This window comes from Narcine bancroftii, chromosome 11, assembly GCF_036971445.1.
Source record: "Narcine bancroftii isolate sNarBan1 chromosome 11, sNarBan1.hap1, whole genome shotgun sequence".
In the NCBI taxonomy this organism is placed as follows: domain Eukaryota; kingdom Metazoa; phylum Chordata; class Chondrichthyes; order Torpediniformes; family Narcinidae; genus Narcine; species Narcine bancroftii.
In genome coordinates, this window is record NC_091479.1 from 75942324 (window position 1) to 75960943 (window position 18620).

At 36.1% G+C, this 18620-nt stretch overlaps 1 protein-coding gene across 5 annotated transcripts in view; it reads right to left on the bottom strand.

The window, feature by feature from the left end:
• Positions 1 to 951: 951 nt before the first annotated feature.
• Positions 952 to 18620, bottom strand: part of LOC138745934 (peroxisome proliferator-activated receptor alpha-like) — a 63893-nt gene continuing 46224 nt past the window's right edge. For all 5 annotated transcript variants that reach the window (XM_069903482.1, XM_069903481.1, XM_069903485.1 and 2 more), the window contains 4 exons: positions 17448 to 17586; positions 13426 to 13625; positions 10562 to 11009; positions 952 to 5935 (listed from right to left, as the gene is read on the bottom strand). In XM_069903482.1, the coding sequence (XP_069759583.1) occupies positions 5688 to 5935; positions 10562 to 11009; positions 13426 to 13625; positions 17448 to 17586 (1035 nt within the window). In that variant the 3' untranslated portion in view covers positions 952 to 5687. The remainder of the gene's footprint in view (positions 5936 to 10561; positions 11010 to 13425; positions 13626 to 17447; positions 17587 to 18620) is intronic.

The following is an 18620-nucleotide window of genomic DNA, read 5'->3' on the forward strand; positions in this document are numbered from 1 at the left end:
CATTTTCCCACTGCCCAGCTTTCTCCCCATAATCTGTGATGCCTTAGCTTAAGTACCTATCAATCTCCATCTTAAATGCCCCCAATGACCTGGCCTCTATAGCCATCTGTGGCAATAAATTCCAGATTTACCACCCACTGGCTGAAGAATTCCTATGTATTTCTGTACTAAGCAGACACCCCTTTAATTCTGAAGTTGTGCTTTCTTGTCGTACACCCTCCCACCATGGGAAACAACCTTTCCACATTCAAAATGTTTCAATGAGATCCCCTTTCTCCTCAACTTCAATGAAAACAGGCCGTGCTGGCAAACACTCCTAATCTGATAACCCTTTCATTCCCAGAATCATCCAAGTGAACCTCCTTTCAACCCTCTCCAGCATCAATACACCTTTTCTTAAATGAGGATCCCAAATCTCACAATACTCCAAGTGAGGTCACACCAGAGTCTTATAAAGGTTCAACATTCCTGCACTTACAGTATATTCTATTTCCCTTGAAATTAATGCCTGGATTGCATTTGTCGTCTTCACCACTGTCTCAACATGCAAGCTTACCTTCAGGATATCCTGGACAAGGACACCCAGGTCTCTTTGCCTCTGAGCATTTTCAATTCTTTTCTACCAAAGTGCATGACCATACACTGGCCAATTTTCCTTCTGTCGCCTCCATATTTCACCTACCTTCACATCACCTGTAAACTTGGCCACAAACTCATTATTTCCATAATCCAAATCATTAATATACAATAGAAAAAGAAGCAGCCCCAACACTAAACCCTGTGGAACACCACTAGCATCGGGCAGAATATGATCTTTGTATTTCAATTCTCTGCTTCCTCCCAATCAGCAAATGCTCATCCATCCTTCTATATTTTCTGTTATCCCACAGGCTCTCGTTAAGTAGCTTCATGTTGTGACATCTTGTCAAATGCCTTTTGAAAAATCCAATATTGCAACATATTTTAAAATTTTATTTAAATTCAGTTTATTGATTTTTCAGTGTGAAAGTACAAACTTTTTTAATTTCAAAGATAAATCTGTTAAGTTTTACAACACAAGTTTAATTTGTATATACAATCAATGTTCAAAAAGGCATTATCACCTAATATGGATGTTAGAACGCTGCCCCTTAATTTTAAATTATCAAACACATCTGAGTATAAATTTTAATTATGAAAAGGGATAAATCTCACCATTTATAACAAATCTAGCCTAATAATCCCTTACTGACAATACTCCCATGCATTTTTCATGCATATATTTTTTAAATAGTCACCAACATAAACATTTATTGATTAATTGATGAATATAGTTTTTGATAAAGTGCAAAAGTAATATTGTTCTCACTTAGATATGTATGCCATTTCAAGGCAATTAATCTATACTTTAGAAACAATATCCCTCTATATTTACACAACTCTAAGATTTTAACCTGAGGCCATAAGCTACTTACACTCGTGTGAATACATTTCAGATACAATACATTTGCAAAAAACACAACAGGAATAAAGATTAGAAATTAATTGCTTTTGGCTGTATTAATATAAGATTCTGGCATTTGAACATTTTACAGGCTTGTATCTCCAGAAAAACCATGATCAGATATTCCTGTGAGCATCAACATTGCAAATTAAATGTATTCAACACACTTAAACATCCAGACATGAAACTCAAGACTCATGTCACAACAGAATGCAAAATTTTCTCAAATATTAGAGCTATTGCTGAAAAAGTCCTTTGAAGAATGCCACACATCCATCATGTTGGACTATCTTGGCAAAAAAACCTTCCAATCACATGATACTGCAACACTAAGAACATTCATTAAATCTGCTTTAATCCCTTCCCTGCTTTAAAAATAGTAACTGCATGGATACATCTTAAACAAAAACTGGTAGCACAAAAAACATGCCCTGTACAATCTGTGTATGTTTGCAGTTTCATTCAGTTTTGAGGGTTCTCACAAAGACTTAAATCTCTCAGATTTCACTACTGGAATCAGAGAACTTATTTTTGCATTGTGTTTGGTAAATCATTCCTAGCTGTCCATGAAATGTCAATAATGCATGCAATGTTCATGCACAACGCAAACAGAAGAAAATTAATTCAAATAAGAAATTTAAAAAAGCATATCTTAATTGAGAGTGGGCACTGCTACTTAATGATATCTCCATTAGAGTATGAATCATCTTTTTCTGTATGCAGGATACTCGCAAGTAGTGGCAGAGTATTTTAATTCCTCTATTTTGCAAAGGAAGCATAAAAAAATTTATTTATATTTTCACCAGTTTTAGAATATCAGTATAGCACTACATTTAAAAGACTGCCCTTTAATTAACATTGCAAGTTCAAGAAACCCCATGAATTGGGCGTATGATAAACAGGCACTGGGATAGAGGGAAAGGCACCAAGACTTGCACAAAATCAATTTTCAAAATAAATGTTATAATTGGATCCCTAAAACTGATAATTGTGGTGTTGAATGCTATCTAAGCTCCACAAAACATACTTTTTGTCTTACTATAATAAAACTTCAAGAATAATTATTTTCCTGGGAAATTTAAGAGCATTATAGGAATTCAGAAATATAATTGGTTTTGTTTTACAAACAATGGGATTCACTTTAGCAAAATGGATTTTGATTTACCTAAATTCCATTTTTACATAATATATCAAACAATTACCATTCTGTGCCTCAATTATTGTATTGAAAATTTTAGAATAAGAAAGCAGCTGGAAACCATTCGAGTACCACTAAGAATTTACAGAAACATCAAAGGATACTTGGGTATAAGAAATTAATGATTGCATTGTGTTTGTCACATATGTACAAAACAAGTACCTCATTTGTAGGGGTTTAGCTTAACTTAAACTTGACATTTTCAGAGCTCTAAAAATATAATTAGCTCATCAAAAAGCCCTCTCTTCATATTTAGCAGCTGATACCAGTTTGCTTTCCCCTTAAAATATATTTGTATATCTTAAAATTGAAAATGTACACAGTGGGCACAATGAAAATATACAAAACCAATAAAAGGCTATGAAGATTTTGATGACTTAGAATTAAATAACTACAAAGGATAAATAACATTTGTTACAGATTCATATGAATAAACTGACAAAAGAGTTTATTTAGGGAACCTAGAAAAAAACTATTGCCTTTCGGTGTGAAAAATATTATTGAATGATAGCTGCAGAAGTGAAATTTATCGTTTTATATACAAGAATTATCAGCTTGTTCAATCTAAATGTTAACAGGAAAGAAAGGACGTATAAAAAAATTTCTGCAGGAATCAAAAGGTAAGAATTGAAAATATGAATTATGTTACCAATTTATCTTGGAACTAAAATTGTACCACATATATGACAAAAATAGAAAACATTTTTTTGGATATATACTTCTCTGACATATAATTCCAGCCTTCCCACACCGTTTATTGATGTTTCACAACCTACATGCATTTTCAGTCTATTTCCAATGGTCAAGAGTTAATCAATGGACAATTGGTGTGTCTTAGTAAAAAATCTCTGAATGACACATACAAGTTATGCATATTTAAGAAAATACATTTTGTAGTGACTGCAAAATGTCACAAAAGATTCAGTAGAAAAATACAGTTTTGTGCAACAAGTGTATAGTTATGGCATACAAGATTTAAGAAAGTGCTCAAGCCTCAAACAAGAAGGCAAATTACTATTACTGAGAGAAAAAAAAATTTGGCAGTACCATTCCATCTTCCTCATGCAAATATTCCTATACAATTGCTTAACGTATACATTTTTTAGTATTAGTTTTAATGTTGGCCATAGTAAAATTGTCCATTAGTGTTTCCAGTTGTTTACATCTAATCATCAATAAAGGAAATACTGTACAGTAGTCTGCACTCATGAAGTACTAAGGTTAAGGCATTTCAAAACTCCACAACAGCCTTTTAATAAATGAGCTCCCGAAGGAGGGAAAAAAAAATTTCTATAAAAGTCAGTTTGACTAGAGGACCTCAATACTTACATAAATATTAGTTTAGAGACTTCCCACAAAACTTTTTTTAAGTTTAAACCCTGCACTCAATTTTATCATGGATTATATTGCATAAACATTATTTTTGAATGTTGTTTTAAAAATGTAACCTTCATTAATATATTATTTAAAAGATTGATATTAAATTCAAAAAGTTAGCCGAAATGTTCAGTTTCACATCCTTTAGAAAAAAAACAATATTTAGTCGCAACTCTTTAAGTGCAAAAACAATTTAACATTTTCAGCCTGACCTCTAACTAAAAACTTTTGGACTAAATTTGCATTTTGGCGATGAAGGAAATAGAAGAGCAAATATTGTCATCTTTAATAGTTTATCTATGATGACATTTGTTTGAAAACTCAAAAGTCGAGATTTAAGGCATCCACAACCAGAGGTCCCTGTTGGTAACACCTGGTCACTATTCTTTTGTGCTTCGTGATAATTTTACTTTGATTTACACATTCAATGAGGACTCTGTTTTCTATCCCACTATCCTCGCTGATAGAAGTGACCGCTACCTAATTTTGTTACTATTTCAAACAATAACCTCACGATCACAATAAACCACCATTTCACTGAGGCTGAACTCCATAAATATGCAAAGATATAGTAAGAAGGATTTAATTTATTGAATGATAGAACCATAAATGCATCACCTAAAATTATAACAATATGGATTGTTATTTTTCTTAAACACAGAGAGGTCTTAATATCAGAAGCAGTTTCATTAAAGCATGGTTTTCAATTGTGAGTTAGGGATGCTTTTCTCATATTGGAAATAGGTCTGGATTTTAAAAATGTCGGGTTACACATTTAGATTTAGACATAAAGCACGGTAGCAGGCCATTTGGCCTATGAGTCTGTGCTGCCCAATTTACTCCAAATTAACCTACATCCCCTTGTATGATTTAAATGGAGGAAACCAGAGCCCCCGGAGAAAACGTACAAACTCCTTACAGTCAGCGTGGGATTCAAACCCCGGTCCCGATCACTGGCGCTGTGATGGCATGGCGCTAACCGCTACACCCGCTGTGCTGCCATAACAATAATAATCCTAACAAATTCAGGGTTAAGAAAGTTAATCGATTTGTGTCGTGGTTTTCTCCTTTTCTGCACAAAGTATATAAGGATATAAATATTACATCAATTGTTTAAAATTGTGCATGATTAACATTTATTCTCAAAGTTTCTGACTATGGTTTGAATCTAAAAAAATTAGAAGATTAAACATCAACATGTTGCATGAAATACCAGTGGACTCTGCATTTCGATGAGTGCAATTGATATTTTTGGAAAATAATCCTTTCAGTTTAATTTTCACAGCAAATTATTAGATTTTCATCTTATTGATATGCAATTCATTACCTTCAATAGGTAATTTATCATTTTGATAACATTGTAATTAACTATGATTTGTAATAAATCTGATTTAAGTACAAAGTATCTCAATTTTCATTGGATTAATGCATTTAAAAATATATCATAAATTTGATCAGATGAAATAAACTGCATTGATTCAAGGCACAAAATTCAGCCAATTATGTTAAGCAAACCTGAGAGAAGTGCTGTGTAACAATTATTAGCAAAAAGTAATCCTTGTACTTAGTTATTCTTAATCATCATCAAAGATTTGTAACTTTTAATATGGATGACAACTTGCATTTATCTCAATACATATCCCTGTAAATTTCCTGCAGAAGTGGATGTAGAAAAGTATCTGCCTCAGTCTTTTTAATCTTCTGGACAAGTTGAGCATGCTCCGTAACCAACTGGCGGAGATCAGCCATCTTCTGGAGAAGTTTGGGAAATAAGTAGATAGCATCAGGATGGTTGCTGTGCAGATGGACGCGAAGGGCTTGAACAATGCTCTCCTGCATCTGCTCAATCTGTGATACATTAACCAGACCTGGTCGATCTATTAAAAGAAACATGAAACATTTAATCTTAAATTTCTCTTTTCAGTTTTGTAAAGCATTAAATCTTTAGCTTCAATTGCAAAGTCATCTGGTGTGGTCCAGGAGAGAAAGATTGATGTGCCAAATGGCTCTTTTTTTGCTGTGAAAATTCTATTATAATAACAAAGTTTTTTTTAAACTTCAGGGGAAAATGAAAGCATTAGGTCTTTTGCCACTGTCAGAAGTTCCCTCCTAACCATTTACTTCGTCTTCTTCCCTGGCCATGACCCTATAGAAACAGAAGCTGACAACTTCATGCAGTCCAATAACCCTCCGAAATCCCTATTCCTTCCAATTTTGATCTCATAGGCAATTGCTCAAATCTTGAAATTTTATCCATTAACCATTCTATCTCTTTAGCTCTCTCCGTTGCAATTTATCTCAAAGGAAGCTTTAGATCATTTGTTCTGACATTTTCACATGGCTTGATATCAATTTTATTTGTTAATGTATCCATGAAATGTTTGTAGGCATGTAATAGTTAGGTAAAACACGAAAATCTGTAAACACTGTGGTTGAAGTAAAAACACGCGATGCTGGGGAAACTCAGCAGGTCGAACAGTGTCCTTTATTTAGCAAAGGTAAAGATACAGAACTGACATTTTGGGTTTGAGCTTAATAGTCAATGACATGTAAAAGCTGACCCCCTATTTTTTGGCTCAAAGGTATGCTATTTCCATATAATCATGTGTAAAAGTGCACCCCCCCCCAACCATTGTTGTCCCTGGCCACCTTCCCATCAGAGCTCCCGATGCCCTGACCTTGGACTCTTCCCCAAGCCTTGGCTGCCTGTAAATCCAAGCTCCTGAGGCCCTGAACATGGTCTTACCACCTGATCCTGGCCATTTGCCTGGCCGCCCATCTGAGTCCCAACTTCACGAGCATGGACTCCACCCAGACCTGGCTGCCTGCCCATCGGAACTCCTGACATTGTGAATGATGCAGGTACTTAGAACAGTCAAAAACAGTATGCATGTTAATAGTCAACCCCCTTAATTTTACCTTAAAATGTGACTATTACACATGTATATAACAGTAAATAAAAGGGAACCATGCAGGTGTTGATTTTCCAACTCTTTTCCCATCTGCTGAAACCATCATCCAAGGATTCTGTCAACTCCATGGGCCAGCTTCTCTAACATCAATATTATCTGTTCCCAAACATCCCTGTGCGCACTCTATCTCGTATCAAAAGTTAGCTTTTCGATCTATAATGCAAAGGATTCACAATATTAGGTAGCAATGACATTACTCTAGGGACTGATGCACATTGCAGCATCCTCTTTTCTTAACTGGTTATTCATACAAGAGTTGGCATCAGAAAAGATTTTATCAACTCCCAAATGCATCTTCTGAGATTTTGAAGTGACATTCCTGAAAATTTAGAGCTCCGAGGGAACTGATCTTTCGGACACAGAAATACTCAAATCTGTAAGCATTAGATTTGAATGGAAGTTTCGCGTTTCAGTTCTGTTTAGAAAGTTTCAACTTTTTCTCAATTTGCTGGGCTTAAAAATCAATAAGAAAATATGCAGTCTCAGTAGGATAATCCAAGAGTAAGGATTGGATACGGAGAGAGACAGAAGATGTAAAGATTACTCCCCCAGGGATACTGGATAACAAGTTAAACACAAAAATCTGTAGACAGTGTGACTGAAGTAAAAACACGAAGCTGGAGAAACTCAGCAGGTCCATCTGCACATTATATTAGCAAAAATACATAACCAACGTTTCAGACTTGAGCCCTTCATCAAGATATGGAAAAATGTCGGTAGGCATCTGAACAAAAGAGTAAGGGGGAGGTGTGGTCGCAAAGGCAAGAGGTGATAGTTGGAGAAGGGAGGGAGGGGATAGCAGCGAGCAAGGGGAACGGATGGCTAGATGAAGGGAGGGAGGAGAACTGGAAAGGTGAAGGGAAGTGGGGAGGAGGAAGAGGAGAACAGGTTAGCAGAAACCAGAAATGTTGGTTAATGCCATCTGGCTGGATAGTGCCCAGATGGAAAATCAGATGGTGTTCCTCCAATTTGGTGGGAGAGTACACAAGGCCATGGACAGACATGTGAATATGGGAGTGTGACACAGAACTGAAATGGTTGGCTACTGGGAGCTCTCTGTAACTGGTGTGGTCAGAGCAAAGGAGCTCAGTGAAGTGATCTCCCAATCTGAGTCCAGTCTCACCGATGTAGAATAGGGCAAAAAGGGAGCAGTAAATTAGTCATGCAGATACACAAGTGAAGAGTTGCTTCACTTGAAAGGCCTGTTTGAGGCCCCGGACTGTGGGCACGTACAGCATCGCCTGCAACCATGTGGGATAACAATGTGACCTGCTGGAGATCTTCAATGTATATTCTTATTGTTAAGTGATGATAATCTTTTGCACTGCAGAATTATAGTACTGTGCAGAAGAAGTCTTTTTAGTCGAGGATATTAGAATTAGGGAATTTTTTATTTTTTAAAAAATTATAAACATGATAGTTGGATTTTGATATTTTAATTTTCTTGAAAATTGCTGTTCAACAAGACTAAACTTAAAACATTATGGGGAACTATGCTGAAGAATAGATTGGACTCGACAACTCACGCAGAGAAATTGCTGACATAGACTTCATGGTCAACTGCTCCTTTTATGGGGTCATTATAAGATTCCAAATTTCAAGATTGTAATGCATTACAGTGTGAAACCTAATATTATTAAATGGAATAAAAACATATTGTAAAATGGATGGTAGCTAAGTGCCTTAGGCTAAATTAATGGGAGTCCATGTCTTATTACCCAATCTGGCAAATTTCACTCATAAACTATAAGAATTTAATCTAAATGAGATGAACATTGCTGTGGGGGACTAATTTGCAAGCTATTGCCAAAATTACACCCAACTGTTGCACATTTTGCAAATACCAACTGACTCTTAAATCTCATCCTGCCTCTTGCGTATACCTACATTTAGTACAGTAAAGAATTCATTAATAGCTGGTGCTTTTAAAAATAAAAGTTCATACATTACATAAATATGACAAAAATTGAAATAATTTAACCAATATTCCTGCATGACATGTGCAAAGATATTCATTTAATATGATTCATAATATAACAATGAATTGTATGCAAAGAAATACTGATTTCATTGTGAATTTTTTTGAAAAATGCATTTTTCAAAAAAATGATTATACCATCAGATATTATTAAAATGCAGGTTAACTGAACAATGCCAAAATCTGTTCAACTGCTGTGAGAAGGTTAAAATGGGGCTTTGAGGGGAAAAAAAGATGAAAGATTAATCATACATTTGAAATCAAAGGATCAAAATGGGCAAACAAAAAAATTCAGAGAAAATTTGATCAAATATTTATGAATAAAATATCAAAACTGCAATTGTAGCCTTTGAGAATGCTAATTAGAAAACCTACAAGGTTTAGTTTCAAATGTATCTAATTCTAGTCACATATCTTTAGCAAAGGTACAAGGTCCTAGATAGGGTACAGAATAGATTCATTCCAATATTTCCAGGGAGTTACCTCAAATGATGAGTTCTGACTTGGGTTGGTCTGGAACAAAGAAGGTCAAGAAGGTTTTTATAGAAACTAGGAATGACTGGATAACTCTAAATAGAAATGGCCTTTTTCTGAGGTACCACAGTTCTTTAATTCTAATTTGTTCCAATTTGAACCATTACTGGACTTCTTGGATTCCTTTTTAGAAAATATATTCAATTAAGCCAACACATGTTTACTAATTATTGAATATTTACAGAGGAGCACTGCACAATAAAACACTAGCAAATATACTTTTGCCTGGTACTGCTATTGCTTCAAAATAGTTTGGATATACCTATATAACATCGAGAAAAATTAGGTAGAAAGGTCAATAATTTTAAAGTCCTCTATTTCTATCCTGGCACACAATCATAACTGACATTTATCTTATTTTCTACTGTTTCAATGGTGGACTTACGAACTTGATATCTTGTCGTTTTATCAAATCCACCAAATAGTGCCAAAAATAACATTTTAAGTTCACATGAAGTACAAAATAGCACAGTATATTCTGCAGATCTAAACTCATGATAAAATTGTTGTGTTGTCTAATAAAGTAAACCCAATTATTTCATTTTTTGGGTTGTTTTAAAAAGATACACATGGATGTAAAGTATTCATTTGTTCTTAAGCAATATCAGAGATGTAGAAAATGTTTCTTTAAAGACAGATTGATGCCAGTTTCTTTCAACAGTTATTTATAATTTACATATAAAAGATAAAGACTTGTTCTTAATCTAATTCATATTCACAATTTCTCACAAATTTTATCATGATCACTGATAATCTGATCACAAATTCTAATTTGGATTTTTATTGTCCATACATGGGTGGTGAATACCATTTTCTTATCTCTTCATTTTGGATATGCAAGACCAAAGCAATGTCATTGAAAAACTAATTTTGCTATTATCTTGGATTATGTTGCTGTTAAGAGTATTAAATTTTTTTTCTGTAACGTCTAATAGACTGAACACTCGAGTATTTCATTTCAACAGGTAAAGAGGTATTGTTCAATAAAATGCTACTCAACTTGTGTTACTCATTCTTACCTCCAGAAAGAATGATGGCAGCCACAAAGAGAGCCAAATCACTGTCATCCAACTCTAATGCATTGAACTTCATGGCAAATTCAAACTTAGGCTCCATTATTTCATTAAAAGGCTTCCGCAAACTTTTTAAAAATTCTCGAGTCATAAAACCATTCCCATAGGCCACCAACAGCCCATCTTTGTTCATAATGGATGCCAACATGGCAAACATGGCCTCGTAAACTCCATATTTTAATAGGGTCACTTGATCATTGAGATCAAGATTGACAAATTCAGGGATACTTTTTGCAAATTCTGTCAGTTCTCTTACTGTTTCCACTGATGTACATTGACAACGATGAAAAATTCTAACTTCAGCTTCTTTGTTCTGGATTCCATTTCCTGCTTGCTTTGATACTAAATTTTCTTCTGCAAGGCGTAACGTTTCCATGTCATGAATGACAAAAGGCTGAAAATTTATTATTCAAGAATTAATAAATATCATCACTTCTCCATAAAAATTGCAAATGAAAGGAAAATCATTTAACTATTTATTTTGGCAAATGCATGAGTGAATACTAAAGAATCAAGACAAGTACCAAAGCAGGCATAGTTCAATTAAATTGGTTGTACATCAGATGTATAGATATTCACAGCAACAATAAAGGCATTGAGTGGAATTCTTAACAGAATCACAAATGAACTTGGTTTTATTTGAGGCATGGAATTACTGAAAAATCTAATCAATAATGGATTTATTTTTCCATACTGAAAGAACATCTCAGAAAAGCTCTTGCCACAATGAAAACAAACATGAAAAGAAACAAAAAACAGCTAGTTAATGAAAACCAACCAAGCCATCGGGAAAGAGGTTTAGGTGCCACAAGACTCGTAACACCAGGTTCAGGAACAGTTGCTCCCCTCCCCATCAGACTCCTCAACAACAAACTATTAGAGACTCATTTCAGGACCTCTGACTTTGCACATTATTCATTATTGAATGATTTTTTTTTCTGTATAGCACAGTTTGCGCACATTTCTTTACATTTCCCTCTTTTGTATACATATCATTCCTTGAGTTTAGTTTACAATTACTGCTAAGTAGAAATTCTGTCCACCCCACAAGAAAAAGAATCTCAGGGTTGTATGTGATGTCATGCATTTACTTGGACAATAAATTTGAACAAGAAAAAGGAAAACATAAAGAGTATTTGGGAAAATAATAACCAAACAATGAAAGCAGTTTAAAGTTTGTAGACCAATAGTATTCCATGTTGATCATGAATACCTGCCAATCATGATCAACTTACAAAAGAACAAATCTACACTGGAAATAACAAAATATTAAATTTTAAAGTTCTCAATTTTTTGGATATATTTATCTTTTAAATATATTTTGAATTGTTATACTTTCAATTTGTTCCAGAATGAGATCAGAGGCCAGAAATTTATAATACTTTCCACATTACCAAACTTTGAAAAAACAAAATTACTATGAAATTCATAGTTTGCATTATCGTGTAATTGTCTGAGTGTTGCCCCCCCCCCCATTTTGTGCCTTTTTCTTTTCATCACAATGCCAACATGGCAAGGTGATAGGCAAGAGAACAGTAGCTGGGAGGAGAAAGAATATAAAATGTATGAGCAGTTCATTTTTCCTTCAGCAGTCTCACTATTTTGAATGGATTGCTTGATCTCACTTCCGACAATTCAAGTTTGGGCTTTAATTATTCCCCCCTCCACCCCCGGTCAAGTGGTTATTATGATTGAAATCAACAACAAGGTGTCCTAGATTTAAAATTATTGGGATGAAACCCAGAGAAGGTCTTCTCAGAATTATTGGGCATTATCTGAAAAAGTGGGTGGAAGTGAATTCCCCAAGTAACTTAAGTACGAGGATGAGGAACCTAGTGGATAATGGAGAAAAAGAATGCAGGTCTAAGAATCACCAACTTACAAACAGCCAGCACAGATATAATGAACCAAATGGCCCCATTCTACAGTTACAGAGTTTTGTGTTGTGTATTGGCCTGTGTGTGCGGTTTTATGTTAAAAAGTGACAGTTTGCCTTAGAGAGCCAAGGTGAAGGAGGACTCCTGAGAGAGTGGGAGACGGACTGAGCATGTGCAGAAAATGATATAAAAATTTCTGGACTTTGATGATAAACCACCACTGGGTGGTGCTGTGGAGTGGAAGAAGGCCCAGAGCATGAGTCATGGTCTGGAGGACAGTTTAGAATGTTGGGATTTCATAAAGGGATGAACATTCCGAAGGCAGCCAGAAGGATCCAGACCAAGCCAGTTCTCTCTGCAAGCAACACAAGACAACTTAGAATTTTGTGCTCTCTCTCTCAAAGAACTTTTGGCTTCAGTTTACCAAACAAACTGAATTTTGTTTATGATCTTTTCTTCGGTTGAGATCAAAGTTTTGTGAGTCTTGTGTGTTTTGTGTCTAAGTTTTTTTGTGGGCTGGTTGGAAGTGTAGCTTAGACTTTGATTATGTATGTTATATTTAGGCTGGGAAATTTATTAGTTTTACACTGTTATAGAGATTTGCATAGTCACCAGTGGGCATTGTCATAAAAGGGGGGAATTTTGAATTAAAGGTGAATTTTTTTGTTAATAAAGTAATTGTTCATCTTTACCCCTGTGTGATATGCCTTCTTTGAGGTTGCTGGTTTGATCTTGTAACATAGTACACTTTGTAGCATTTTATTATTAACTGTATTTGACAGTGTTTAAAAAAAAGCAAGTTAATGCACATTGGGAAAAGGTGGGTAAAAAGAATGGATGAGTAACATTGTTGAATCAAATAGCTTAATTTTTCATCTACATTCACATTCTGTTGTTTCTTGGTTAATTTGGAGAAGAATAATTATGACTTACCGGGACATGAGCTTTTCCTGTCAAAATAGCTCTGGCTTTGGTCTTATTCATGTTAAAATTTTTTAAGTAGGCCTCATACATATGTTTGGCAAGAGATACAAGATCAGCCATCTGTGAATTCTGTACATCTTGCTCGAGTGTTAGAATCGCTGCTTTTAATTTCTCCTTTTCTGATTGTGGCATACGTCCAAAACGAATAGCTATGCAGATTGGAAAAAAAATTCAATCATCGTTCCTTCATTCATGCATGTAGATATTTTTCTCCTTCATTTCCCCTTTCAGTTGATGCTGCCACTCTCCCCCCACCCCCCACCCCCAGTTTGGTTAATTCTTCTCCCATATCTCAGCTTTCAGGTCCTGTTACCCCTATACAACCACACTTTCTTTTATTTTCACTTTCAATCCATACTGCCAGATCTCTCCCTCTTCCTTGTTTCAAGTTCAAACTGCTTATTGGCATTCCTTCTGCCAGGCTCTGATTTTTATTTAGCACTATTTCAGGTGGTTTCTCCTTTCCCAAAACTAGCTCCACATTACCTCCTCCCTTTTCCATTATGGTTCTTATTCTTTTCCTCTCAATTATTCCCATGCTCTTATTCTACCCCATCATCATTCCTTGGCCTCTGGGCTGGAATAGCAGCTGATAGTCATGTCCACAAGTGAAAGAATAGTTCCCAGAAAATACAACAATGAATCAGAAATTAGTTCGTGAAAGGACAAAGGAAATACAGCCAATAAAGAATAAACATTTAAGTTCCATTGCCATGAAGAACCGGAAAAACAGATTCTTAACTCTCCAGGATCAGAATCAGAATTTATTGTCATGAACAGGTCACAAAATTTGTTGTCTTGCGGCAACATTACAGATGCAAATATTGCTATAAATTACAATTAAATATAAATTAGTACAAAAGAAAAAGTGAGGTTGTGTCTGTGGTCCATTGTCCATTCAGAAGCCTGATGACAGAGGGGAAAATGATGTTTTTGTAACATTGGGTGTTCATTTTCAGGCTCTTGAACCTCCTTCCTGATGTCAGCAATGTGATGAGGGTGATGAGGGTCCTTGAGGATAGAGGCTGCTTTCTTAAGACACTGCCTCTTGAAGATGTCCTGATGGAGTGAAGATTGATACCTATGAAGGCACTTGCCGAGTTTACAACGCTCTGTAGTCTTTGCTTGTCCTGTTCATTGGCACCTCCATACCAGACAGTGATGCAACCAATCAAAATGCTCTCCAATACAAAAATTTGCAAGTCTTTAGCAATATAGCAAATCTCCTCAAAATGTATAGCAACTGACGAGCTTTCTTCATGACTACATGAAGGCTCCTGAAGAGATCCTTGGAAATGTTGATTCCCATAAATTTGAGGTTCTTTACCTTCTCAATTGCTGACCCTTCAATGAGGACTAGTTTGTGTTCTCTTGATTTCTCCTTCTAGAAGTCTACAAACAGTTCCTTAGTTTTGCTAGTTTAACATTGTGAGTTTTTTTTTGTTGGGACACCACTCAATTAGCTGAGGTGGGTCATTCCTGTATGCTTCCTCAATGCTGTCTGCAATTCTGTCAACAACCATGGCGTCATCAACAAATCTGTAATTGGCATTTGCAGTCATGGGCTAGTAGCAAAGAAAGCAGTGGCTAAGCACACATCCTTGAAGTGCATCTGTGTTGATTGCCAGTGAGGAGGAAATTGTTTCCGATTCGTACTGACTCTGGTCTTCCAATGAGGAAGTCAAGGATCCAGTTGCAAAGGATGCAGAGCCCAGGTGGTGTTTGAATGCTGAGCTGTAGTCGATGAGAAGTAGCCTGATGTACATATTGCTGTGGTCTAGGTGATCCACAGCTGAGTGAAGAGCCAGTGAGATTGTATCTGTTATGGAGCAATTGTGGCGATAGGTGAATTGCAATGGGTCCAGATCTTTACTTAGGTACGAGTTAATTTTGGTCATGACCAACCTCTCAAAGCATTCATCTCAGTAGATGCGAGTAACACTGAGTGACAGTCATTGAGGCAGCTCACTCTGCTCTTCTTGGGCACCAGCATACCCTTTTGAAGAAGGTGGGAACCTCTGACTGCAGTCATGAGACATTGAAATTGTTTGTGAACACTCCAGCTAGTTGGTTGGCACGGATTTTCAGTACCCTGCCAGGTATGTCATCAGGGCCTGACACCTAGCGAGGTGCAAGAACCTTAGGCTCATTACTTACCCAGCGGCGTGGGCGGAATCCTATGGGGCCCGTAGGTCTCTTCACATCAGCGCATGCACTAGAGCCGACACTGTTACAGAGCCGGAGTGTGGAGGCATATATGTGGTTGGTTCGGTCCCGGTGGCGGCAGCGTCAGCCAGGGGCCAGCGTTTGGCCGGTGCCCATGTGTCATGGAATGTGGTGATGCATGCGCACACTTAAAATGAAATTCTTCAGCCAGTATCGGCAGTTGGAAACCAGTAGGGTGAGTGAGGGGTCGACATTTCTGTTGACTGTTTAGCTACTGCCTCGGTACACAACGTTAAATAACAAGTTACTGTATATGGACCATTAATTTGAATTTTATGCGGATGTTATTAATGGAAAGTTGCTTAAAATAAATCAGTATTATATAGATGTTAGCCCTTTTGTATTTATTATTAAAGATTGTGCGAGAAAATTCAACAGGACTTCATTACTGATTCATACAAGAAACACTGCAGACAAACCCCTAACAACCTACAACTGACTATATAAGTGAAATAGGAAGGAAGTCACTACATTAGGGATATTCTTGAAGGATATTCTGACGTTGGCCGTAGAGACATATATCACAGGTCGTCAGTTTCTGCAGGGATTCTCATTGATAACATTGAGTTTTCTTTTTCAAAGCAAGCTCAAAAGCTGTTCAGCTCATTGGGTAGTGAAACATTACTGGCAGGATAATGCTTTACTTGCTGAGACCCAACACCTGCTTAAAAAAACAATATCTCATCTTCTAACTAAGTACATTGAAGACTTTTGGACGAACTACTGAATTTTCCAACTGTAGGTAATTCACTCCTTTTGTCTGATTCAGAACTAGACATTTCTGCCTGTAACTATTTTGGCTCAGTTTTTCTTTTTATATAGTCTGACCAGCTAGTTGTGTCCCATAGTCTTCCTATTTGCAATGTATTACACTGACAAAGCAGCATAATATGATCTAAATAGCTATATTTACTAATGTGAACTCACTTGTATTTACAAATTTAACCTCACTCAGAGACATTGTTCTACCATCCCTTCCCCAACTTCTCTGTAATTTGGTAATACTGAGCAAAACCAAAATGAGCTGCTAGAGGAACTCAGTGAGTCTTGGAACATCTGTAGAAGGAAAAGGAGAGTCAACCCTTCATCAAGACTGGATGCAGAGAGGGAAAATAGCCCGGACAAAGAGAGGAGGGCATGATAAGGGCCAGTAGGTAATTGATGGATGGCCTTTTTCTCCATTTATAAATGTATGGGAGTTATGATGGAGTGAGAGGATTATAAGTAGCAACAATCCTTCAATCTGAGGAGAAAGAGTTGAACACTTTGATGGACAGGTCCCAGAAAGTGGCCCTTAGATACATATCACCCAGTGAGTAAGGTCAGACAGTTTAGCCCAAAAATATGCAACTTTGATTCGTGCGCAGACCTTCATTCCAATACGAAACAAATGATCCATGGAATATAAAAAAATGCAAAATCTAATAACTTCCATTAAATGTTTGAGTATTGCAGAGGAAGTCTTGCAAGCAATTTGGTACTTTTTATGGCTCTGGATCAGAATTTCCAGAATATCACAGAAGTCTATCAATCTGTTCTCCAACAAATTATAAGGACCATTTGGATGCTACCTTAGGAAAATGGCAGTACTTCATGAAGCCAAAATACACCTTTTGCAGGACAAGTGCACGCCTCTGCTTCATAATTCCCAGCTTGCCAAATGAGCTGGGTTCCCAGGCACGCAGATGCAGACACACACACTTTTTTTTCCCTGTCTCCTTTGCCTTTAAGCCACCTTCACATACCATTATGTGACATTCCAACAGAAAGGCACTTTTGAAAACGACAGCACTGGCATTTGTTCCGGTTCTTTTTTTGAATCTTACAATTGCGTTCACACTGATCATAGTCCAGTTTCAATTGTATTGTTCTCCGAAAAAAGCCCTGTAAAAGTAAAAGTGACAAATATGAAACAGCTTGATTTTAACTAAATACAGTAAATCTTGAGTTGAGCAGTAATAATTGTCTTTTTAACATACTGAAAAACATTCAAAGAAAAATAGTGATTTGATTATAGATAATAGTCCTTCTGAACTTTATTGCTTCCTTAATATGAACAATGTAACTACATATTCAGGACAAAGTGAAAAGAGCTATAAAATGCCACTTCCATAACCATGATTTCAGCTAGAATTGAAACCATAATCCACAATCAAATGAGTTAATTTAAAAAATAAGCATGTTGTATGAAGGAATATTGACACCATAATCAACATTATTATTCCAAATAATAAATAGTATAGTTTTTGTTCCATTTTAGCAAAGTACTCATTTATCCGATTCTCATGTAGAGAAGTGTTGATAACAAGATGCACTCATTTTATATACTCCTCCTAAAATAAAACCAATATTGGATCATTAAAAGACAAATAACAATTCTATCTTGGATTTCTATTGCAGTTTTCACCAGCTGATAGCATCCCACTGAAGAATATATAAAGGTTGAAAAATAGCTATAAATCAAGGGGTTAAACTTCAGCAAGGAGCAAGGCAACAGTTTAAAATAAACTCCTTTTGCAGATGTTTAAAAGGAGGGTCTAAATCCTATTGTCATGACTTCTGCCAAAATAAGCTGTTGTGCATTTTGATTACACCAACGGTCAGGTGACATTTCAGGCCAAGGTTCTCTAATTTGATGTCAATGAAGCATGGATTTACTGGGATGAGAGAGTTGTACGTGGAAAAGAATGCTCTATAGCCACTGGTGTTCATGAAAATAACCTGCAATCTCTTTTCAAGATACTTGCAGTATTAACAAGGCACATTATGAAAGTCTACAGACTAATTTAGAAATGTACAGTAAATGCTGGAGGAACTCCTCTGGTCTCACTGCGTCCATATAAAGATATATTACTGACGTTTTAGGCCTGAGCCCTTCGAGGTAATATGCAAAAAGCAGGCAGTCATCAAAATAAAGA